This window comes from Leptonychotes weddellii, chromosome 1 (genome assembly GCF_054177405.1).
Source record: "Leptonychotes weddellii isolate Sample4059 chromosome 1, ASM5417740v2, whole genome shotgun sequence".
NCBI classification, from domain to species: domain Eukaryota; kingdom Metazoa; phylum Chordata; class Mammalia; order Carnivora; family Phocidae; genus Leptonychotes; species Leptonychotes weddellii.
In genome coordinates, this window is record NC_138369.1 from 12,653,851 (window position 1) to 12,677,052 (window position 23,202).

Below are 23,202 nucleotides of genomic sequence, written 5' to 3' on the forward strand. Positions count from 1 at the left end.
AGATTTGCCATCTGCAGAGGCTTCCGCAAGTCCTTCATTCTGGCTATGAGGTGGAGAGACCCGAGCCCTGAGGGTTCGCAGGGATCGAGCCCTCTGCATTGCTGAGCGGGAGTGAGCAGGTGGATAGCGCATACCTTTACTAGTTGTTAGGGAGATAGGTTTAGATTAAGAAAAGCTTTTGGGGGAGATACTTTTTTTTTTTCATATTCAGTTTTACTTTTCCTGTTTCAAGGACAAAGTAGAGTCAGAATTTGTTTCTGGATAATCCTTAAATCACAGTTTGATCTGTAATCTTCATATGCATATGAACTGTTATCGCTGATTTATATTTGTAATTATACATATATTTTTGTGTTTTTTTTAATTGCAGTAGTCTAGCATCCCCCCTTTTCCATTTCTTATTTGAAGGCAAAACTACTTTACATTTATGTTTTTCATTCTAAGCACAGTTTTTTGGTGATGCAGGTAATGTTTTACTTTTAGAAAGTGGTTGAGGATAGCAGGGAAAGGAAATCATATTTTTAAAATAGAAACAATATAATGAACCACTCAAACATACTGTCTGTATGTCATTATAGGATTACTGACTTGACCAAACTTCACAGTCGAATATTACAGTATTAAAGGCTTGTGAACATTCATGAAGAACCCAAAAAGATTGTACATTCTTGGTTCATTTTTCTCTTTTTTTTTTTTTTTAAAGATTTTATTTATTTATTTGACAGAGAGAGACGCAGCGAGAGCAGGAACACAAGCAGAGAGAGTGGGAGAGGGAGAAGCAGGCTTCCCGCTGAGCAGGGAGCCCGATGCGGGGCTCGATCCCAGGACCCTGGGATCATGACCTGAGCTGAAGGCAGATGCCTAACGACTGAGCCACCCAGGCACCCCGGTTCATTTTTCTCTTAAAGACGGAGTCATTCTTGCTTGCTAGGGTAAATGGGTTCAAATGTAATCTGGAAATAATACCTATGATTTCTATAAATGTTATATTTTTCTTAACATAGCTAAGTTATTACTATGCACTCGTGTTCTATTAATGGAAAATACTTTGACTGGATTCTCATCTCAAGGAGGAGTTGTTTCAGAGCCGGTGTGCGCTATTATGTAAGAGGTGAGATTAATTTTGTCAGCGTGATTCAATACTGGGTTTTATCTATCACTAATTAATGTCTTGTCATACGGTGACATGAATGTAACCTTTTGTATTCTCATTATCATTTGATAGCCTCACTAAATATTTATCTCCTGCTTCATTATAATAATTCGGTAGGTTTTCTGTGCTTTACTCCAGCTACTGTAGTTACATGGCAGATATTAATGAGACCCTATAGGTTGCTTCTTACTGCTTTAAGAGGAATTATTCATGTTGTTTGCTGGATGTCTGAAAGCCAGTTGAACTCAGTGTAGTTTCATATCAGAAACTCGTATCAGAAAGTATTTTCTTTTACTGCTCTCGGTTTCTTTGCATGCATAAAGCTAGACATTTGACTTTATGCCTTCAACTTTAAAGATTTACATTTTGAGTATTTATTCCGTAGGATTTGTACTAGCAACATGTTAATTTACTTAAACCAAGCTTTTTAAAATCTGCATTAAAAATTACTGGCATTATGAAAAGGAGTTTTTCTAACTCTTCCTGTTTTCTTTTTTTCTTTCTTTTTTTGTAAGAATAAAATTCTCTGGGCCATTAGATAAATTGTAGAAGTTTTGGACCACAAAGTTGTAAAGGTTATTCCCTTATTACAGGTGATACAGCAGAAGAACATTTTAGTAAGTGACCTGGCCAAGATCACAGAATCAGAATTGGAATTCGCGACTCATTCATAACTAGATTTTCTTGGATGGAGACATATTCTTAGTTAAATTTTTGAATAGGTAATGCATTCACATAGTTCAGGTATCAAGAAATATAAAGAGATGTGCAATAAAAATATTTCTGGGCTTTGGGCCCATCTGCTGCATCTTACTCAGTTGTTAGCTTCTTATTTATCCTTCCAGATCATTTTTTAATGCTTTTACAGTTGTGTGTTCTCCTCCCCCTTTTGTGGACATTGGTTGTATACTGAGCACATTTTCTTGCACCTTGGTTTTTTTCTGTTTTTCAAATTTCATATATCTTGGAAATCATTTCATAAAGGTCTGCCTCCCCACCTAGCCCCCGCACCCTTTCTCTCCTTCCCTCCCTCCCTGCATCCCCACCCCCATGCACACCAATCTTACTCTAGCTTCTAAAAATATTCCTTAATGAGAATTAATGGAAAGAACCCAAGTATAAGATGCTTCTGACAAGTAATTTTAGAAGGTTTTGAGAAAGCATTTCGTTGCCGATTTGACTCAGTAATTTTGTCCCCGTCACTGTTAACAAAACCACCTACCTCACCTCAAAATGTTATATTTGAGAAATAGATCAGATAGAAAGGATGTTAAGAAATATTTGAGGTGGTTAAAAAAATCTGTTGATTTCTTTATGATAATTTAGTAATTTGAGTCAGGGACTAGCTTGAAAGTTGCCTCTGCAAGTTTTTCGTATAAAAGTAGATTATGTGAACAGGATTGTAGAGGATTGCTTCAAATAATCTAAAGGACTAACCAATATTAAGACTAAACACTTTAGAGCAGTGCTTTTCAAACTAGGCTTTGTGGGTATGTTCATGGAGTTACAAGAATTCTAGGATCATACAATTTTTGTGCTTTTATTTTGATAATTGAAATCATTATAAGCATCTGGCAGACCATTTGCCCTGTTACAACAAAATATTGTTTTTTGGTTTTTTTTTTTAAAGATTTTATTTATTTATTCATGAAAGTGAGAGAGAGAGAGAGAGGCAGAGGGAGAAGCAGACTTCCCGCAGAGCGGGGAGCCCGATGCGGGACTCGATCCCAGGACTCCGGGACCATGACCTGAGCCGAAGGCAGACGCTTAACCATCTGAGCCACCCAGGCGCCCACAACAAAATATTGTTAACATAATGACCCACATTCCATTTAATATTGTGTTTAATAGTTTTAACTTTCAAAATAGTATTTTTCAAACTGGGATCTATGGGCATACTCTCAGGGGTCCTTGAGAATGACTTTTTCTTGAAAATATTTTTCAAGTTTGAGAAACACTGTTTTAGAGGAATTGTGTATTATAAACAATTGATATATTAAACAGCAACCAACTTCATCTGTTTATTAATCGGTCCTTAATACTCCGCCTTAAGCCTGTTGTAATGAGGGAGCTTCTCTTAGCTTTCGGATGGTGTACCATGCGTTTGAAATTTATTTTTACAAGGACTTTTCCACTAATTTGAACTGAGTTAATTCTTTCCATGTTAAACCGAATTAGTGAGTCTCTGATGTGTTTCTCATGTAACAAATCTGGTTAACTTTGGCTTTTTTTTCGATTTAGGAATTGATTCTGAAGGCCATGCCGCCAACTTTGTAGAAACAGAACAAATTGTGCACTATAACGGGAGCAGGGCCTCATTCGTACAGGCAAGTGGATGTGTCTGTGAGGCGGCCAGCCAGCTCGCCTCCTCTGCTTCCACCATACTTTTCTGCCCTGGTGTTGAAATTTCCCTCCGCTCCCCTGCTTTTTAAAGTAATACCATTCGTTGTCTACAATGTGGGTAAAGTTCCCTCAGAACAAAGCTACTCGATTAACTTGGCACTCACCTGCCCACATTTCCTGCCCCTGAATTAATTAAATCCCTACGGAGAGAGGAGGGGAGGAGGTCCAAGGTTTAGGGACGTGGAGCCACCTCTCTGCTTCACCCCCTTGACTTCTTCAAGGCAGGGATGATGGGACAGAAGCCAGCTTGTGAAGGCTTTACCCGCCTTGCACTTCTTTGGGGAGCAGTCTGGCTCTTGTTGCCTCCTTATGGAGTTCTGGGTCACTTGCTGCCCCAGAGCAGTGGTGGCTCCACATATTTGTAAGTTCAGAAATACACTCGTTGGAGAATGAATAAAGCAGTTTTCTAATTTCATCATCATAGCGGATTATATAACAGACATAACTTATTAATTGCTTATAAATAAATTGGTTTATTTTAGAAATTTAGGGGAAACAGGACTGTTTACTACCCAAGTAGTATACATGTATATAAAATCAGGAGGAAAAGTCCTTTCCAAATGTATTCCCACAGAATCGGAACTTTAGGAGTAGGCATACACAGACTCCTTTTGTAGTTGGTAGGTTGTATTTATGTTTTTTCCTTTGATGAGAAAAACAGGTTAATGTGTATGTTTCTTTTCATATTTCTGTCTTTTCTTTTAGACTCGAGGATCAATACCAGTTTTCTGGTCTCAAAGACCAAACCTCAAGTACAAACCACAGCCACTAATCAACAAAGTAGCCAATCATGTGAGTATCTTCTGTGTTTTTCCTGTTGGCTAAAAATAGGAGCTTCATAGCATTATAGTTTGCATGTGGAACATGTAGTTATTCCTCACAAGTTCGAATCCAGCATCTCTGCAGCCATTCTCCTTGGATCTGGCACCTAGTGAACCTCTGACCCAAAGGCTGTAGAGATGGCACATTGGAAATGCGGAAAACTAGCAGATGATTGGACAGCATGGCAAATTCAGATTTTAGAGATCTTGTAAGATTTGCAGCTTCATGCTGTTTTAGAGTCTTTAGTGTATTCTGTTTGAGGTCGTGCTCAGATTTAAAGTATGGTATTGTAGCTCAGAACAGAATGGCTTATAATTGCTGCTTACTAAATGGTATTTAGAATATCTTGAAGACCTGGTCCCAATCCTAGTGTCATTCTCTTGAATATACAACCAGGACATTTAAGGAGATACTTTATTTTTTTTATTTTAATAGAGAGAGAGATACAGCAAGAGAGGGAACACAAGCAGGGGGAGTGGGAGGGGAGAAGCAGGCTTCCCGCAGAGCAGGGAGCTGGATGCGGGGCTCGATCCCAGGACCCTGGGATCATGACCTGAGCCGAAGACAGACGTTTAACGACTGAGCCACCCAGGCGCCCCAGGAGATACTTTAAAAAGTTTTATAAATATAGTGTAATTTGGTAAAGTGTGTAATTATTTTCTCTTTCTAGATGGATGGTTTCCAAAGGCATTTTGATTCACAAGTAATTATTTATGGAAAACAAGTAATAATCAATCTGGTATGTTTCTTACATGTTTCTTGGGGGGAACAAAACAAAAAACATGTAAAAAAAAATATAACATTTACCATTTTAACTATTTTGAAGTGTGCAGTTCAGTGGCATTAAAGTATTTTACAGTGTCATGCAAGTGTTACCATTAGACCATTTCCAGAACTTTTCATCATGCCAAACAGAAACTCAGTGTCCATTTAACTTCCTATTATCCTTCCCTCAATCCCTGGTAACCATTCTACTTTCTATCTATATAAATTTTCCTATTCTAGATTTACCACATAAGGGGATCATATAATACTGATTCCTTTGGGTCTTGCTTATTTCACCAAGCTTAATGTTTCTAAGGACTGTCCACGTTACAGCATGTATCAAAATTTCATTCATTTTGAAGACTGGATAACATTCCTTTGTATGTTCCATATTTTGTTTATCCATTTATCTGTCGATGGACATGGGTTGTTTCTACATTTCAGTTGTGAATAATGCCGCTCTGAACATTGATGTGCAGGTATCCATTTGAGTCCCTGCTTTCAGTTCTTTTAGGGCTATACCTAGAAGTGGAATTGCTGGATCATATGGTGATTCTAGGTTTAACTTTTTAAGGAACCACTACTGTTGTTCACAGTGGCTACCTTTTACATTCCCACCGAGGTGCACCTGGGTTCTGCTTTCTCCACATCCTTGCCAGCACTTGTTATTTTCAGGATTCGTTTTGTTATGTTTTTTGATTATAGCCATCTTTATGGGCGTGGAGTGGTGTGTCATTGTAGTTTTGATTTGCATTTTTCTAGTGACTAGTAATGTTGAACATCTTTTCATGTGCTTATTGGACATCTGTATATCTTTAGAGAAGGGTCTACTCAAGTATTTTGCTCATTTTAAATTAGGTGGTGGTTGTTTTTGTTGTTGAGTTATAGTAGTTCTTTTTATATTCTGGAACTAATTCCTTATTAGATGTGCTTTGCAAATATTTTCTCCCATTCTTTGTGTTGTTTTGATAACTGCTAGTTATAGGTCTATTCAGATTTTCTGTTTTTTCATGATTCATGTTTGGGTGGATTGTTTCTAGAAATGTGTCCATTTGTCTGGTTGATTGACTGTAAAATGTTCATTGAATTCTCTTATAATCCTTTTTGTTTCTTCAGAATCAGTAGTAATATCTCATCTGTCATTCCTGATTTAAGTCGAGTCTTCTCTTTTTTTTTCTTGGTCGTTATAGCTAAGTTTGTCAATTTTGTTAATCTTTCAAAGAACCAAGTTTTGGTTTCATTAAATTTTCTCTGTTTTTCTATACTTTATTCTCTTTATCTCTGATCTTTATTTCCTTCCCTTTGCTAGCTTTGAGTTTCGTTTGCTTTTCTTTTTCTCATTTGAAGTGTAAAGTGAGGTCCTTGATTTAAGGTCTTTTTTTTTTTTTTTAAATAATTTATTTGAGAGAGAGTGCGCACGCACTTATGTGACCATGTGCAAGTGGGGGAAGGGGCAGAGGGAGAGGAGAGAGAGAATCTCAAGCAGACTCCGCTCTGCGTACAGAGCCCGACGCGGGGCTCTGTCTCACAACCCCATGAGATCATGATCTAAGCCGAAATCACTAGTTGGCTGTTCAACTGACTGAGCACCCAGGTGCCCTGGTCTTATTTTTCAGTGTATATGTTTATAGCTGTAAATTTCCCTTAGTGCTGCTTTGGCTTTATTTTATAAGTTTTGGTATATTGTATTTTTGTTTTCATTTGTCTGTTTTCTAATTTCTCTTGTGATTTCTTCCTTAACACAATGATTGTTTAAGAGTGTGCTGTTTAGGGCTGCCTGGGTGGCTCAGTCAGTTAAGTGTCTGTCTTCAGCTTAGGTCATGATCCCGGGGTCCTGGGATGGAGCCCCACATTGGGCTCCTTGCTCAACAGGGAGCCTGCTTCTCTCTCTCCCTCATCCCCTCACCCTGCTTGTGCTTTCTCTCTCTCTCAAATAAATAAATAAAATCTTCAGAAGAAAAAGAGTGTGCTGTTTAATTTCCTCATATTTATGAAATCTCTAGTTTTTCCTTATTATTGAGGGTTAACTTCATTCCACTGTGATTAGAAAAGATACTTTGTATGGCAGTTATTTTAAAAATTATTAAGACTTGTATTGTGGCCTAACAATTACTCTGTCTTGGAGACTGTTCCATGCACACTTGAGAAAAATGTATATTCTGCTGTTGTTGGGTGGAGTGTTTTGTTTATGTCTGTTGGGTCTGATTTGTTTGTGGTGTTTAGATTCTCTGTTTTCTTATTGATCTACCTATTTCTCTCCATTACTGAAAGGGAGCTGTTGACATCTCCAACTATTATAGAAATGTTTATTTCTCCCTTCAGGTCGTTCAGTGTTGCTTCATACATTTTTGGGCTCTGATGTTTGGTGCATATATATCTTAATTGTTTTACCTTCTTGGTGAATTGACTCTTTTATCACTATATAATGTTCTTCTTTGTCCTTAACAACAGTTTTTGACTTAAAGTCTATTTTGTCTGGTGTTGATAGAGCTACCCCTGCCTTTTTTTGATTACTAACTATTTGCATGGAGTATCTTTCCATCCGTTCACTTCTAGCTTACTTGTGTCTTTAGATCTAAAGTGAATGTTTTCTGTAGCATGTGGTTGGATCATTTTTAAAATTCATTCTGCCAATCTATGCCTTTTAATTGGAGAGTTAATTCATTTATATTTAAAGTAATTACTTACCTGTAGAGACTTATTTCTGCCATTTTGCTATTTGTTTTCTGTACATCTTACAATTTTTTATCCTTTGTCTTCCTCTATCACTGTCTTCTTTTGTGTTGAATTTTTTTGTAGTTACATATTTTGATTACCTTCTCGTTTTCTTTTGTTTATATTCTACAGATATTTTCTTTTTGGTTACCATGAGGATTACATACAATGTTTTAAAGTTGTAATATTTAATTTGAATTGATACCAACCTAACTTCAGTTTGCATATAAAAACTTGACTCCTATAAAGCTTTGTCCCTCCTCTTTATGTTATTAATGTCACAAATTACATCTTTATACATTTTGTTCCCAGTAACATAGATTTATAATTTCTTAAATGCATTTGACTTCTGAGTCCTGTAGAATATTAAAAAAAAAATGGAGGTATAGATCAAGATTACACTAATGCTGCCTTTTATATTACCTTTAGAGGAAATCTAAATACCTTCATGTGGCTTCAGGCTGCTTTATCGCGTTCCTTCATTTCAACCTGAAGGATCCCTGTTAGCTTTTCTTGTAGGGCAGGCCCAGTGATAATGAGCTCTCTCAGCTTTCATTTATCTAAGAAAGTCTTAATTTTGCTCATTTTTGAAGGACAGTTCACCAGATACAGAATTTTTGGTTTAGAGTTCTTTTCTTTCAATACTTTAAATATATCCGTCCACTGCCTTCTAGCCTCCCAAGTTTTCTGAAGTGAAACTGGCCTGTAATCCTATTGAGAATACTTTGTATGTGATGTGTCTCTTCCCTCTTGTTGCTTTCAAGATCCTTTCTTTGTCTTTCAGTAGTTTGATTAGAATGTGCTTGGTGTGGGTTTCTCTTATCATCCTTGGAATTGGGTGATCTTCTTGGATTTGAAGATTTATGTCTTTCATCAAATTCGGAAAGTTTGGGGCCATTTTCTTTTTCTTCAGTAAAGATCTCTAGTCCTTTCTCTCTTTTCCTTCTGGGACTCCCAGAATGGGTGTGTTGTCCCCTGGTGATGTCCCAGATGGCTCCAGGGCTCTGCTCACTTTTCCTTATTCATTTTTCTTTCTGCTCTTCAGACTTGGTTAGTTCATTTGTCTCATTTTCAAGTGTGCCGATTCGATTTTCTTCCTGCGCAAATGTGCTCTTGAACTCTAGTGAATGTTTAATTTGTTTTGTACTTTTCAACTCCACACCTACTGTTTAGTTCCTTTGAATGATTTTTGTTTGTTTGCTGGTAATCTTATTTTGTTCATGTACCGTTTTCCTGGTTTCCTTTCATACCCTGTTTTCCTTTAGCTCTGAGCATATTTAAGACACTCGTTTAAAACCCTTTTTCTGATTAAGTCTTCTGCAGGGATGGTTTCTGTCTGTTTATCCTTTTCCACTGAATAAGCCTTGTTTTCCTATTTTTTGGTATGCCTTGGTATTTTTGTTGTTGAAAATCAGGCGCTGGGTGGTTATAATATGGTAACTCTGGAAGTCAGATTCTCCTTTCCCGGGATTTTGCAGCGTTTTTATTTGTGTTTTTGTTTCGGTTGTTGATGGCTGTGGTAATCCCATTTGTTTTCAGATGTTTCCCAACCATTTTTGAAAAGACTCCCTTGTTTATACGTACTGAAGCCTCTATTCTTTGGGCTCATGTTCAGCTAATGTTTTGACAGAGATTTCTTTGAATGCCAGGAACTGAAACAGACAAAGGCAAAAACCGAAAAAGAGAGAACAGCCCCATCTGTCAGTCTCTGCAGACTGGTTCTGTGCTGGAGCAGTTTTTCTCTGGTTAGCCAGGTTTGCTCAAGCGTAGGGGTCAGCCTGAGGTGAGGGCTCTAGGTCTTCTCAGGAACTTTCAGACATGCCTCTTGCCTGGGTATGCATGTGGCTTTCTAAAATCCTCCCTATACACAGCTGCTTCTGAATGTCCTAATTTCCCAGAGTATCACCCCAGCTTCTTCTGCGGCCTGTAGATGGTCTATTTTATGTTTTCCGAAATCCTTTGCTCTACGCGGCTGTTGGTTTGTAGCCCTTTGTAGCTTGTATGAGCTGTGTCCTCCTCTTCCCCTGCTTGTGTTCAGAGTTATGTGAGACAGAGACAGACAGACCCATCCTTCAGGTCAGAACAAAACGTACGCAGTAACTTGCAGATAAGGTCTGGGGTTCTCTCATCGTTTTGAAGAGATGAACTGAGAACCTGGTTGCTGCTTAAGACTGAGACCGTCACTGCCCCAGGGATGGAGTTGGCAAGTAAAAATGTAAGGGCAAGTAAAAATGTCACAGAACTGTCCTACAGTTTTGAAGATACCTTTTTTTTTTTGTTCGGGGATTTGCTTCATTGCTTTAAAACTTTGATTGTTTTCCAGAGCTCCTACAAAGTTGGCTCAGACAGCTTCCGTTGTTTTCAGTGTTTCTGTGCGAGAACAAGAGCTTGGAGCTTCCTGGCCCACCATTTTGCTGATGTCGCTCTTTCCTTTTAAAGGAACTTAAAAGAAAGCTGTGGTGTTTTTACTTTTTTACAGGTGAATCAGAAGGGCTCAGAGAAGCCACTCGAACAGGCATTTGCAACAATGGTGTCTTCCTTGGGCAGTGGAATGATCAGGTACCTCCCTAGAAATCTGCGCAGGTCTTTTCAGATGAGATGTGCACTTACATATCCAGCCATCCCCCCTCACCCATGGGCATCCGTTCCCAGAGCCCCAGTAGATGCCTGAAACCACACATGGTACTGAAGCCTAGGTATACTGTAATTTTCCTTAGATACACATACCTATGATAAAGTTTAATATATAATGTAGGCACAGTAGCAGATAAACTGATAATAGCATAAGAACAGCAATAATAGAATAATTAAAACAATGTGCTATAATAAGAGCTATGTGAATGTGGTCTTTCTCAAAATACCTTGCTGTACTGTAGTTGTATGTCTTATGATGATGTGAGGGATAGATGCCCACGTGATGAAGTCAGCCCAGTGACAAAGGCACTGTGACAGAGCATCAGGCCACTGGCAACCTGACCCCATGTCAGGAGGAGGACCATCTGCTTTCAGACCGTAGTTGACCCCAGGGAACCAAAGCTGTGGGAGGTGAAACTGTGGATAAGGGGACTACTGTACACACCAGTACGTAGATATCACTAGACATACGGTGATCCCCACTTTTCAAAAAGTCTGTGTCACACCACTTTGTATTATAAGAGACCATGTTGGTACCTGTTGTCACTAACCGAAAGAAAGCCAAAGACGATTTTTCACCTTTATGAGAAGGTCATTACCACACAGATGGAGGTCTTTCCTAAGAGTATAGTGGCCTATGGCATGAGGCAGACTTGGAAAGCAGGGGGCACGCTTCGCTTTAGGCTACTTCAGGTCATAGGAACACTCCACTTCTGGATAGTAGGGGAAACCTGAATTACAGCTCAGCTTTTTTTCCCCTCAGTACTAGATCAAAGCATGATTCTGTTAGCTTGAAATTTTTCTCTGGCATAATTATACTGCAGATTAACTTCTTAACAGTCAGATTTTAGTTTGAATTTTGTGAAAGTTTAGTCCCTGATCAAAATCCCCTCCTGAGGCTTTGTGTCACGTGGCCGCTGGGTTATGAATTTCAGTTCCTCATGATCATTTGGTGTGATCTCTGTGGTCCTGACCACCACAGGAGTTGGAGAAATTTACACTTGCATGGTGGCCTTGTCTGGAGCTGCAGCCTTACCTACCAAACTGTGCAGCTTTGTCAAAAGAGAGGGATCCTAAAACATCCAACAGTTGCCCTGTGGAAAGGTGCAAGGTGATGAGTCAGCCCTTTTGGAGCTTTCTGCAGCAGGAAACTGGGCAGGAGGTGAGGGTGTACTGTGGTAGGAAGTGGTCACAGGCACTGGGGTGGGGGGTGGGGGGGAACTTTCCAAAGAAATGGTATGGGGTTATTTGCGGAGAAATTTTTTTAACCTAATGAGAGATTTTAAACATCCACAAAAAGAGAATGATACAATGAGCATTTGGGGAAGAATTCAAGTGTCTTTCCTCCAACTCAAATGCTCTAGCAAATTCATCAGACCCCCCCCACTCCATGCACACTTCTGCCTTCTCCCAGTGGAACTTTCTTAAACATTCTTTGGAGGACTCAGAGGAACTTAGAATATACCTTAGACCTGAAAAATTAGAACCTCTGGGTTTGGAGTCTAGCATGCGTACTCTGAGAGAAGTTTGTCTGCTGTGTCCACCCCTTGTTAAGGCCTTCTGTCTGCCCCAGGGGGTTTCCACAGATACACTTGGCTTGAGAGTTGTCTTGAGTTTGTAGCAGCAGCTCACTTCGAGAACTTGCAGCGTCAGAGTCTAGAGTTATGCCCTTGGTGTTCCAGGAGCTTGGAGGGCACCCATGGCCCTCACCTAAAGAGCGAACACCCAGAGCTGTTGTCATTTTCCTTCCATGAGCTCTGAAGACCACCAGACAGAGGAGCATATTAAAAAAGTATATTTGAATATTTTTTAATTGAGTAAATCCATATTCTGGCAGGGGGAAAAATCAGTCTGTTAGTTAAAAGTGAAATTAAATGGTAGACTTAATGTCATGTTTCAGATACCGGTTTACTGGACTGATTCACTTTTTAGTTGTTCAGTGATTATTGCTTTGAGTACATTAAATGAATGAAGTTGATGGATTGGTGAATGACCTGAAGGAGAGAGGTCGTGTGGTTGTGCTTCTGAGGAATGGTGGGACTCGTTAGTAGTGGGAAGTTTTTCTTTTGGGAACTGGATGAGAAAATGAGCCATGCAAGGTGATGTGTCTCTGAGGGTTTCTTCCTAGAACTTGGAAAGAAGCAGAACTGCTTGACTATTGGGGTCAGAAGCAAAATAGTATATTTACAGTCATGCATTGTCAAAATATAACAGTGCAGTTCATTCTTAGAAGATACCAATGTGATTTTAGAAGGATGCGTGCTAAGAATCCAAATGCATTTAGGTGCTGGCCAGCTGCTTACGGTCTTCAAGCCAGTGTAGGGCTGTTGCTTCTGTGGGAGTACCCCGAAGTGACTGTCACTCTGTCAGTCTTGTGGGAGCGGCCTCTGGAAGTGCTTCCCCCACTCCCAGTCTTCACCAAGTCTAGCCTCATGGTTAGCTAACCTCTGTTTTTGTACTGATTTCTAAGGAGACCATTCTCACCTCATCAGTGAGATAACCATTAAGGTGGCAGGAGCCCCTCTGGACCTGCTCAGAAGCCTGCACTCTACTGATGCTCCTTCGGTCTCTTGGAGCCAAGGGAGTGACGCGTGGGCAGACGCCTCATCTGAATTTCACTGTGTAGTCGACCAGAGCTTGATGTCCTTCCAGTCCTCCTATTTATGACTTGACCTGGTTCCTGACTCCCTTGACTTTCAGGACCTGGTTCATGATTTTCTTTTCCCCCTCTCAGTTGGCAACATTGTCCAGCTCATGGTAGGACACCTTCACTGTCAGATGTGTTCTAACCTTCAGAAGTGGCCTATTAAATACCAGATAACTAAAAACAACCTATTGCAGACCGGCAGGGAAGGTTCCTCTGCCACATCTATGTGAGATGTACAGATAGTGATAAGGACAGTGGGTGTTTTGATTTGTTAAGGAAGGTGATGGACAGTAAGTGACCAGAGTGGGGGCCATGCGGCCTCTGTGCTTCTGACAAACCCCAGTACAGATCTGACACTCGTCGAATCCTCCTTGCACTGATTTGAGCTCGACCATTTTAAACATTTTATTCAGTTGAAAAAATAATACAAAGGGACCTTATTCTTTGTATATGGGGGCAAAGAATACACCCTGGCTATTCATTTGGATAAGGCTACTTTATATTATAGACCCGATTGCTGTACCTGAGCTCACTTCTGCTTTCTGCTGGGCTTCTTCTCTACTCCTATCTCAGGGCCTCTAGAAGAACATGTGAAGATAGAAGAGAGAGAGAGAGAGTGTGTGTGTGTGTGTGTGTGTGTGTGTGTGTGTGTAAACCCGCAGTGAAGAAGAAATCTGTACGCTCAAATAGGAAAATCTGCTTATGAACATAGCGGTAGAAGGAAAATGACTAATCTTTGGTCAGTTTCTGCATATCTTTTCTTTTGGTAGATATATTGCCTTTGACTTCCATAAAGAATGTAAAAATATGAGATGGGACCGACTAAGTATTCTGCTGGATCAGGTAGCAGAAATACAAGATGAACTAAGGTAAGCTATATCATTCCCCCGTGGAGGTCAAGGGAAGAGGGTCGTGTGTGTATGAATCATAGTTATTATGCCTTATCTAGCAGACGTACACAAATACAGTTCACCGGGTTGACAGCATTTGTTTATACTATGACTTTTAGTTTTTTCATTGTAAAGATGAGACTTAATGATTTAAAAATATTTTAAAAGCAACCCAAAGCCAGGTATTCTCACATTTTTATGAATCAGGTGCCACTCGTTTACAAAGCTTTACATAATTGAGGTTAGTGTACTAGTATTTTATATTCCGTTGTTTTCACTGAACATTCTATCACGGATCTCTGATATTTTGTCTCTGTAACGAAGGTGTTTAATGGCTTTTCTATACTCCACTGTGTCATAATATAGGTTCAGTTAAATGTTCTTTTTCGTATTAGCCATCTGTCTTATTTTCTTTTCTCTTCCTACCACAAAAGACTGAGCTGCAATGAATCGCTCTGGGTATATGTATTCTTAACTTCTGTTAAATTATTTCCTAAAATAAATTCTTGAGAGTAGGATTAATGGTTCAAAGGGTCTGAATAACTTTATGGTACTTTCCGTGCGTGTTTACTGTGTTACTTACCGTGTTGGCTCACGGGTTTGCAGTCACCTGCACATGTCCGTCTTTACTTATTTTAAAGCCAGAAGAAGTCATGTTCTGCCTGTGTGTAGTTCTGACCCTGGCAACCCTCGGGCACTTTTTCATGTTAGTTACACAGTAACATAGTAGAACTTTTCCTCTAGGCATTTCTCAGTATTTAGAAATCTATTTTATACATGTTAAGTAGTCAGCTACAGTTAGTTAAACCTGCTCTTTTTCTACGAGGTTTTGTCAGGAGCAGCTAGTGAAGGGGGATTGACATACGTCATTATTGGGCTAGAGTGACGCCGGCTGGACCTGGGACACTGTCAGAGGAGGGGGCTCCTTGGGTTTGCCCATTAATTGCTGCCACACAAGAGTTTGAGAAAGGAGGATTGACCCCAGAATCTCTCTCCCTCCCCACCTGCTGTGTTCCATGGGGACAGCAGAGCCGCACATGACCTCTCTGGACATGTTCCCCACAGGTTTTGGGGGAAATGGAAAGAATCTGGGCTTTGGGGTATGACACACCTCATTTTGAAATCTGCTGCTTTTTTAAAAAAGATTTTTATTAGAGAGCACACGTGAGCACAAGCAGAGGGAGGGGCAGAGGGAGAGGGACAAGCAGACTCCCCGCTGAGCATGGAGCCTGACTCGAGGCTCAGTCTCATGACCCTGAGATCATGACCTGAGCGCAGGTCAAGGGTTGGACGCTTAACTGACTGAGCCACCCAGGCGCCCTGAAATCTGTTTGCTTCTTATTAGCCATGTGACCCAGGGGCAAGTTAGTTACCTTCAAACCTTGGTTTCTCCATTTGTAAAGGAGATAATATTCCTGCCTCGTAGACTCCGTGTATAGTTGAAGAAACAGCATTTGTAAAATACCTAGTATTTATGTTTTGAGTCCTCATGGGGTGCCAAAGCCTGCATGCACTCATGCACGTGTACGTGCACACACCAGCTCCAGACGGACCTCACCAGCTCTGCATGAATCTCAGGTAGATATTTAGCCTCAACGCATTCTTCTAGGCCCTTAACTTTTAAGGTCATGATTTTTATTTGGCCCGTAGTAAATCTGTTGTGTTTCCCTGCCCATTTTGATTTTGGGGAGCGATTGCAATAAATTTACTATTCCCTGGCATTCACCATGTGCTCTGTCCCATGCGCTCTGCTAAGCAATTTGTGCATTGTGCATGACTGGTGAAAAACTTAGGTTTGTGGAGATGAGGGTGAGTACTTGAAGTTACGCAGCTAGTACGTTACCTGGGGGAGCTAAGGCTCACAAACCAGTTGTTTGCTGCTGGGGCCCGTGCTCTTCCCTGCCACACTGCGCGTTGTCCAGTTTTTGAGTTCATAGAATTAGCTGAGGAAATTGTTAAAAATTAACGAAACACAGGAACTGGTGACCATGGTTGGCTCCAGTGCAGACACCTGGGTGGTAAAGGGGAGAAAGGAAACCTGATTTTTCAAACAACACCCTGTTGAACCTTATAAACTTCGTAGTATTTGCATATATTCCCCATTTTAAGAAAGGTTTTTAAAAAGTTCTTAATGCACAATTTCCAGCCCTTGCTTCAGAGACTCTGACTTGAGTTTATCTCAAGACCAGGTGTATCCATTTTTAGCACACAGCTCAGGGAGTTCTGATACGGACGGTGTAGGGCCCATGCTTCGAGAAATCTTGATATACGGGACCATGATGAACAGCTGGGTCAGAGTGGGGCCTGCTTCTGGCCTCAGCTCTTCAGACTTCTCTTTGGCTCTCTGATCATCCCATTCCCCTGGGCCACACACTTCCCATCAGACCTTTGAATGCGCCAGTTTCCCTAATGTTACCGACGGGGTGTGTGTGACACAAGAGGTGGTCAGTGCGTTGGCCTGACTGCGGTATGAGGGTGTTTATACAAATATGTTTTAGTTATTTTCTAGTGGACATGGCCGGCATGGTGGTGACGAGCCAGGAGGGTGTGTTCCGCAGCAACTGCATGGACTGTCTAGACAGAACCAATGTGATCCAGAGCCTGCTGGCCCGCCGCTCGCTGCAGGCCCAGCTCCAGGTGCACATGCTTTGTCTCTTTTACGAAATCAGCAATAGAGGCCAAAATGAAAGAAGCTGCATCCTTAAAAACCTTAACAAAAAGCATTACAAAAGCAAATAACAGAAAACATTCACGTTGCTCCCCACCCTAACCCAGCTTTTGTGTTTTTGTCTTTCCATCCGTGGATGTGCACATCTCCATACCTATGGTCAGCGTATGCGTATGCAGTTTGGGTTCTTTTTTTTTTTTAAGATTTTATTTTTAAGTAATCTCTACACCCATCACGGGACTTGAACTCAACAACCCTGAGATCAGGAGTTGCGTGTTCCACTGACTGAGCCAGCCAGATACCCCTTTACATAGTTTTTAATTTTGTCTTTTCCTCTAGCATTATTCGGAGCCATAGTTGTTTTAAGAGTTGCACTTACTAAGTTGCTACATTGTTGGCTTATAAATTGCACTGTAGAGACCAAATCTGCAGATGTTGTTACTAACTTGAATTCTTCCCTTTGGCTTAATTGCTAGAAGTGGAATTTACTGAGTTAAAGAGAATACGCTTTCCAAGAGGGTCATAACAGTTTCCACTAATACCAGCGAGCATGATAAGTGAATCCATGTCGTTGAATTCTTGCCAGCATGAGATGTTTTTATTTAAAACTTTTTTTCCCATTAGTAAAGAGTAGAACCTCAAGGTTGTTTTCATTTGCATCTCTCTTATTACTGGCAAGCGATACTAACCTTCAGGTAAGAAGTTTCTGACACAGCTTTGCTCTACCACTACGATTGGGCTATTGAGAAAAATAACTATAAATACTTTCTTGTGTTTATACTTGGAATTAAAAACGTAAAGCCCAGATTTCCAGATCACATTGGCATTTATCATGAGGGGCAAACAAAATGCATGCCAAATGGTTTCTTGCTTAAATGGTAACCTTTGTTTATGACGATTCAGCTTTGTTTATGACAATTTTATGATACCAGGAAGGAATTATGGAAGTAAAACACCTCCTTTAAAACAAATTGCCCTTGAATCCTAAGTAACACAGGCCAAAGGAGCGGTTTCCCTGTTTGAGCATCAGCTCTAGTTTGTATTGTACCATGTCCTCCTCAATCTGATGGATTGACTTCAAGGTATATTTTTTAATAGAAACAATAGTAGCAAAAAAACAAAACAGTAGTAATAATGGTTGTTTCCAAGCCCAATAAACTAAAGCCTTAATATTTAACTAGGTTCTGGAATCTCTACTTAACTCTTTCGTGTGCTGAATGTAGTAGTATAAAATCTAACCAACCTTCAGAGAGTCTTGGGGTGTCGGTGTCAGCTGGTGGGGCCTCCAGTTGTGCCCCCCCCTCCAGTTAAGGGTCACTGAGGGCGGCCCCTGCACTGTCTGAGGTGGGAGTGCTGTTCTGGGGTAGAGATAGTGAGCTGTCACCTGCAGTGCTCAGTGACAGTGGGGGCTCTGAGGTGGTTGAGGTCCGAGATGAGGTCCAAGCAGGGGCTCCTAATCTTTGCCCAGTGACCCCCAAAGGGGAGTCCATAGGGGGATTCAGCATGTCCAGGAGTCCTCTGAGATGATGTGCAAAGGGCGCGGTGTATGTGCAGTTTGAGGGGAGGTAGGTGTGTAGCATTAGACCGCAGGAGGGGTAGGGCTGGGGCTGAGGGAAGCCCGGGGACGCGAGTGGTGGGGAGGCTAAAGGGTGGAGGCAGTGGGAGGTTGGGGGGCAGCCGGGAAGGAGGAGGTAATGGCTGGGTCCCACCGCTGCTCTCCCTTCTGCCCCTCTGTTCCCGCGGGGCTGGGGCGCGGGGGGAGGAGTCCTTAGAGGGGGAGGCCATGGTGAGCTGCCCCCGCCGCAGGCAAGGACCACATCTCCCGCCTGCAGCCAGGAACCGTGTGATACCAGGTGGGACTGTCTGCTTTTGGTCCTGAATCGCGTGTGCTGCAATAGGTATACACTCGAATATGGTGTGCTTCTTATTCCAGAGACTAGGAGTTTTGCATGTGGGACAGAAGCTTGAAGAACAAAATGAATTTGAGAAGACTTACAAAAATGGTGGGTAATTTCCTCAATAGAGGCAGAGTCACTCAAATGGTGAAATAAACTATTTTGGATTTAGGAACTCTGGTTGTCACTTAAGTCGCTGTCCGTTGACTTTTCCTTGTGTTCACAGCCTGGGCTGACAACGCAAATGCTTGTGCCAAACAGTACGCGGGCACTGGTGCCTTGAAGACGGACTTTACCAGGCAAGCCATGCTTTTCAAGTAGCACTGCAGATATTCGGGTCTCACGTCCCGTCAGGATGCCCCAGGAGCTTTTGGGCCATAGCAGAACCCCAGCCCCCGGCGCCTCGGGTCACAGCAGTCGAGTCAGGCTTGCTGGGAGGGGAGGCCCGGGCGCTGGAGGGTTCCTAGCCTCCCTGGGTGGTTGTGCCGCGTGGGGGGCAGCCTTGGCCCCTCAGCCCCTCCCAGACCTCGCGGTGCACCCCGGTCACTGCGGGCTGGGGCGGGGCTGAGACCCTGAACCTCGGGGTAGCAGCCAGGTGATGCCCGTGCAGCTTTCCAGGACCGCACTGGTTAGTGAGAGGTCAAGACGTGGGGATTTGTACAGATGTGGGTCTTTTTCTGCCACAGGGACTCCCTGGGAGCAAACTAAGATTCCTAGCCTCTGCCGTGTTCTGGCTGCTTAACCTGGTCTGGGTGTTTCTCTTCACATTTCTTACCTTTGCTGCTGGCCCTGAGTGTTTTTCTCTTTGTGCCCACTTAGGTAATATTTTAGAAAAAGAATGCATATTTCTTGGACCCGCTAGAGGATTCCTTTGTGAGGTGTCTCCTTTATGCTTTCAGGGGTGATCTTTAAAATCTTTGTAACTCACTTGTCTCCATACCACATACTTATTGGCCACAAAACTGTGGGAGAATTTAATATACAGATCTGTAACTCGGAATTCAACTCTTTTAACCAGAACTGGGAAGAGAACTCAGCTGGGACTGCTAATGGATGGCTGGAACTCCCTGATACGGTATTACAAGAACAACTTTTCTGATGGCTTTAGGCAGGTAGGTTTGTATTTGGTGCTCATGTTTGGTCCTCGCGTGGTGGTATCATTACTTCGCGTTGGGGAGTTACTAATTTCCTTCCTCTGTTCTAGGATTCCATAGACTTGTTTCTTGGAAACTACTCAGTGGATGAATTAGAATCTCATAGTCCTTTAAGTGTTCCACGGGATTTGAAATTCCTGGCTGTAAGAAACCTTTATGTTTTTCAAGCCTTTTTTTTTTTTTTTTAAGATTGATTGATTGATTTTAGAGAGTGTGCAAGTGGCAGTGGGCAGGGGCAGAGGGAGAGAGAATCTCAAGCAGACTCCCTGCTGAGCACGACCCTGAGATCATGACCTGAGCCGAAATCAAGAGCTGGACACTTAACCGAGTGCACCACGCCGGCGCCCCTGTTTTTCAAGTCTTTAAAAGCATTATATCTGGAGGTATAGATGGTGCCGACTCCCCTTGATTTAAAACTTTACACATTGTTCTAAATGGACTGTAAATACTTTGTTTCCCTGAGGAGAAGATGAGGGAAAGGAGTAAAATAACCGTGGGGCGTTTGTTTTCTGTGACACTTCACTGTCGGTTTATGTGAGAACACATGAGCAAAAGGGAGTGTGGAAGGTTTCTCGTTTCTGGAAGACTCGACTCCTGTCACAATCAGGGGTTGCTGGGGCCCAGCCTGTAACATGGAAGGCAGAGTGTGTTTTTGACACTTCTCTCCTTTTTGCCTCCTCTTCTCACCAGACTTTGTAGGATCCTTTCTGGGGTCTCATCCAGTGGGCAGAGTGTTCCCGAATGTTGCTGGCTGGCGTCCCGGCCTCTCACTCGGGCAGCCCCCTCAGCATGCCCGTGTTTGGACCAGAGCCGTGCTTCCTCAGATGTTGTGACCTAACCAGTCTGAAAACTGGGGCAGCTGTGGTTGAACCCCCCAAATAATGGTGTTTTGCTGGGGAAAGATATTTTGTATATTAGATTGCAGAAGGGTTTTATTCTTTTTCAAGTGCAACCGACTTCAGAACCATTGAGTAGCGTTCTTAAGTGATGGCTCGTCTCTCCATTTTTCTTTTCAGTTGCCTATTATCATGGTTGTTGCCTTCTCGATGTGCATTATCTGTTTGCTGATGGCCGGTAAGTCTGCCCTTCTCTCACAGACTCACATTGATCTCTGAGAATCTGGCACTTCCTTATACAGCATCTTGAGATTGTGAGTCTGCTCAACACTTGATGTTTCCCCGTTAAATTTAGTGAGCAAAGTGAGTGGATGTGATTAGTCCTTAGATGTGACCGGAGGAAGAACATATACTGATAATTGTTTAGTTTTTTTACTTAAGATTTAAACTTTTTTTTTTTTTTTGTCTTATCACCCAAGTAACCTATAGGAATTATAGAAAATACAGTTAGGCAAGAAAGAAGAAAACATTATTTATCATCCTGTCTTCCAGACATAAGCTAACTACTTTTAATGTTTTGACGTTTTAATCTTTGTGTGTGTGATTTTTTCACAAGTGAAAGATATATTTTTTGTAATCTGTTTTCACTGAGCAATATAAGCATTTCCCCGTGTTCTTTATTTTTAATGACTGCATTAAAATCCATTTATGGATATATAGTTTATTTAACCAACCACCTATTATTAGACAAATATTATTAATAGATTAATACACTACTTATCATTAAATTTTAGTAGGTTGAGGGGCGCCTGGGTGGCTCAGTTACACATCTGACTCTTGATTTCAGCTCAGGTCGTGATCCCAGGGTCGTGAGATCAAGCCCTGTACCGGGCTCCTGCTTAAGATTCTCTTTCTCTCCCCGTCTCTAAAAAAAAAAATTTTTTTTTTTTTAGTAGATTGAGAGCAGAATTGCCTAATAAGAACTTGTGCTAACAAGGTCGTTACTGGTTTTCTGTTTTTCTCTCAGTATTTTTCTGTGTTACTAAGTTCATGAGCGTTTAGGATGAGTGCATCTCCGTTCAGTACTCCTCAGAGCTGTGGGGCAGGAGCGTGCGCGTTGGCTGTATTGTGCACTCGGGCCTGTCTTGTCTGAGCCCCGCCTGTTGGCAGGGCCCCATTCCCATGGGCCCCTCTCACCGTGACCCTTTGTTCTCCCACACAGACCTTACGCCCTTCTCTCCACAGCGTTGTGTCCTTTTCTTACAGCGCTTTGTCCTCTGGCTGCATAAGCCCCTGGGGATCTCTTCTTCAGAGGTGGTGTGCGTCTCCAGTGTCCCCGGCTTCCCCAGTGTGTGTTTCTCTTCGTGAGCCATGATTTGCACACTCATTTGTCTTTCCCACTGGGTGGGAAACTCTTTGAGGGCAGAGACTGTGTCTTGCTCATTGTTTTGTCTCCTGTGTCTGGGCTATAGTAAGCTCTCAGCAAAAGTCTGCTGAGCCAGGGACCCTTAACCCCACGCCCGACGCGCATTCTGGAAGGGCGACTCTGTAGGTGCCTGTTGCTCTCTGTAATCCCCATACTCCCCTCAGGGTTCAGCACTATAGACAGTCACCACGTAGGGGAGGGAGCCATCCTGTTACTCTCGGGCAGGAGTTAGTGGACGTTCTCTGTAAAGAGCAAGATAATAACTAGTTTAGACTTCCCAAATTGCATATCCTCTCTGTTGCACATTGTTTATTTTTACAACTCTTGAAAAATGTAAAAACCATTCTTAGCGCAGAGTACCAAACAGGCTGAGGGCTCTGGAGCACAGGCAGAGCTGTGTGGCGTAAGTCGGGTCCCGGGCCCGGGTTGGGGCAGGAAGGAAGAGGACAGGGCCAGCCAGCACGTGCCGCCCGTGATTCCTCTGAGGGCCAGGCTCTTCACTCCCTCGACTCTCTGACTGCTTTAAAACACTGCCTAGTGGATGCCACTTTCTGGGAGCCCGTGTCCCGTGAAATTCGTTTCGTCACTTTGTTCTGTGTTTCCTTGGCTTCCCTGTGGAACCTCCGGAGAGGCAGGCAAGTCAAGGCAGAGAGCTCGGCCTGAACAAATGGGACAGTTCCTTTGGGGGGTGGTCCCCGGTTGGGCTTGCGAGGAACTGCCTTTCTGCTTTGTCCGAGAAGAATTTAAAAACTCAAAGGTGTGAACACGAGCGATCACGTGAATTGGTGCATGTTTTGTGTACGAAGAGATTGACGCCGTGGATGGCAGCACTGTGTGTCCGTTCATTGCCATAAGGTGATGAGCGCTGTGATGTGTAGATAGGGTAGCGTCTGATTTGCAGCCTGTACTTTGGGTTTTTAGAGAGTGGGGGGTAAGGGCAGCGTGAACCCCGATAGCCAGTGAGGAAAGAGCGCGGAGCCTGCTATTCTCCCACCATCTCCTCCTCTGTGTGGGTCCCCTGGCGCGGGAGGGCAGAAGCACTCGGTTCAGCTGCGCGAGGAGTAGAACAAAGTAGGTCTTTTCCCGCTGCCGCTAACCTTCACGAACTCTAGACGTTGCAAAAAGTGCCGATCGGGAGAGTCGTGTGAAGTAGATCATTAAAATATGTCCCTGAGTTTTGTTTTATACGCTTTC

General features: G+C 42.3%; 1 protein-coding gene across 1 annotated transcript in view; it reads left to right on the top strand.

Moving 5' to 3' along the window:
* The window catches only part of SACM1L (SAC1 like phosphatidylinositide phosphatase), a 60,542-nt gene that overhangs the window by 34,395 nt on the left and 2,945 nt on the right, over positions 1-23,202 (top strand). Inside the window, exons 8-19 of the mRNA XM_081816451.1 lie at positions 1,010-1,111; positions 3,395-3,480; positions 4,262-4,348; positions 5,049-5,117; positions 10,338-10,417; positions 13,910-14,008; positions 16,528-16,666; positions 18,631-18,700; positions 18,819-18,891; positions 19,611-19,704; positions 19,797-19,889; positions 20,763-20,820. Coding sequence (XP_081672577.1) covers positions 1,010-1,111; positions 3,395-3,480; positions 4,262-4,348; positions 5,049-5,117; positions 10,338-10,417; positions 13,910-14,008; positions 16,528-16,666; positions 18,631-18,700; positions 18,819-18,891; positions 19,611-19,704; positions 19,797-19,889; positions 20,763-20,820 — 1,050 coding nt within the window. The remainder of the gene's footprint in view (positions 1-1,009; positions 1,112-3,394; positions 3,481-4,261; positions 4,349-5,048; positions 5,118-10,337; positions 10,418-13,909; positions 14,009-16,527; positions 16,667-18,630; positions 18,701-18,818; positions 18,892-19,610; positions 19,705-19,796; positions 19,890-20,762; positions 20,821-23,202) is intronic.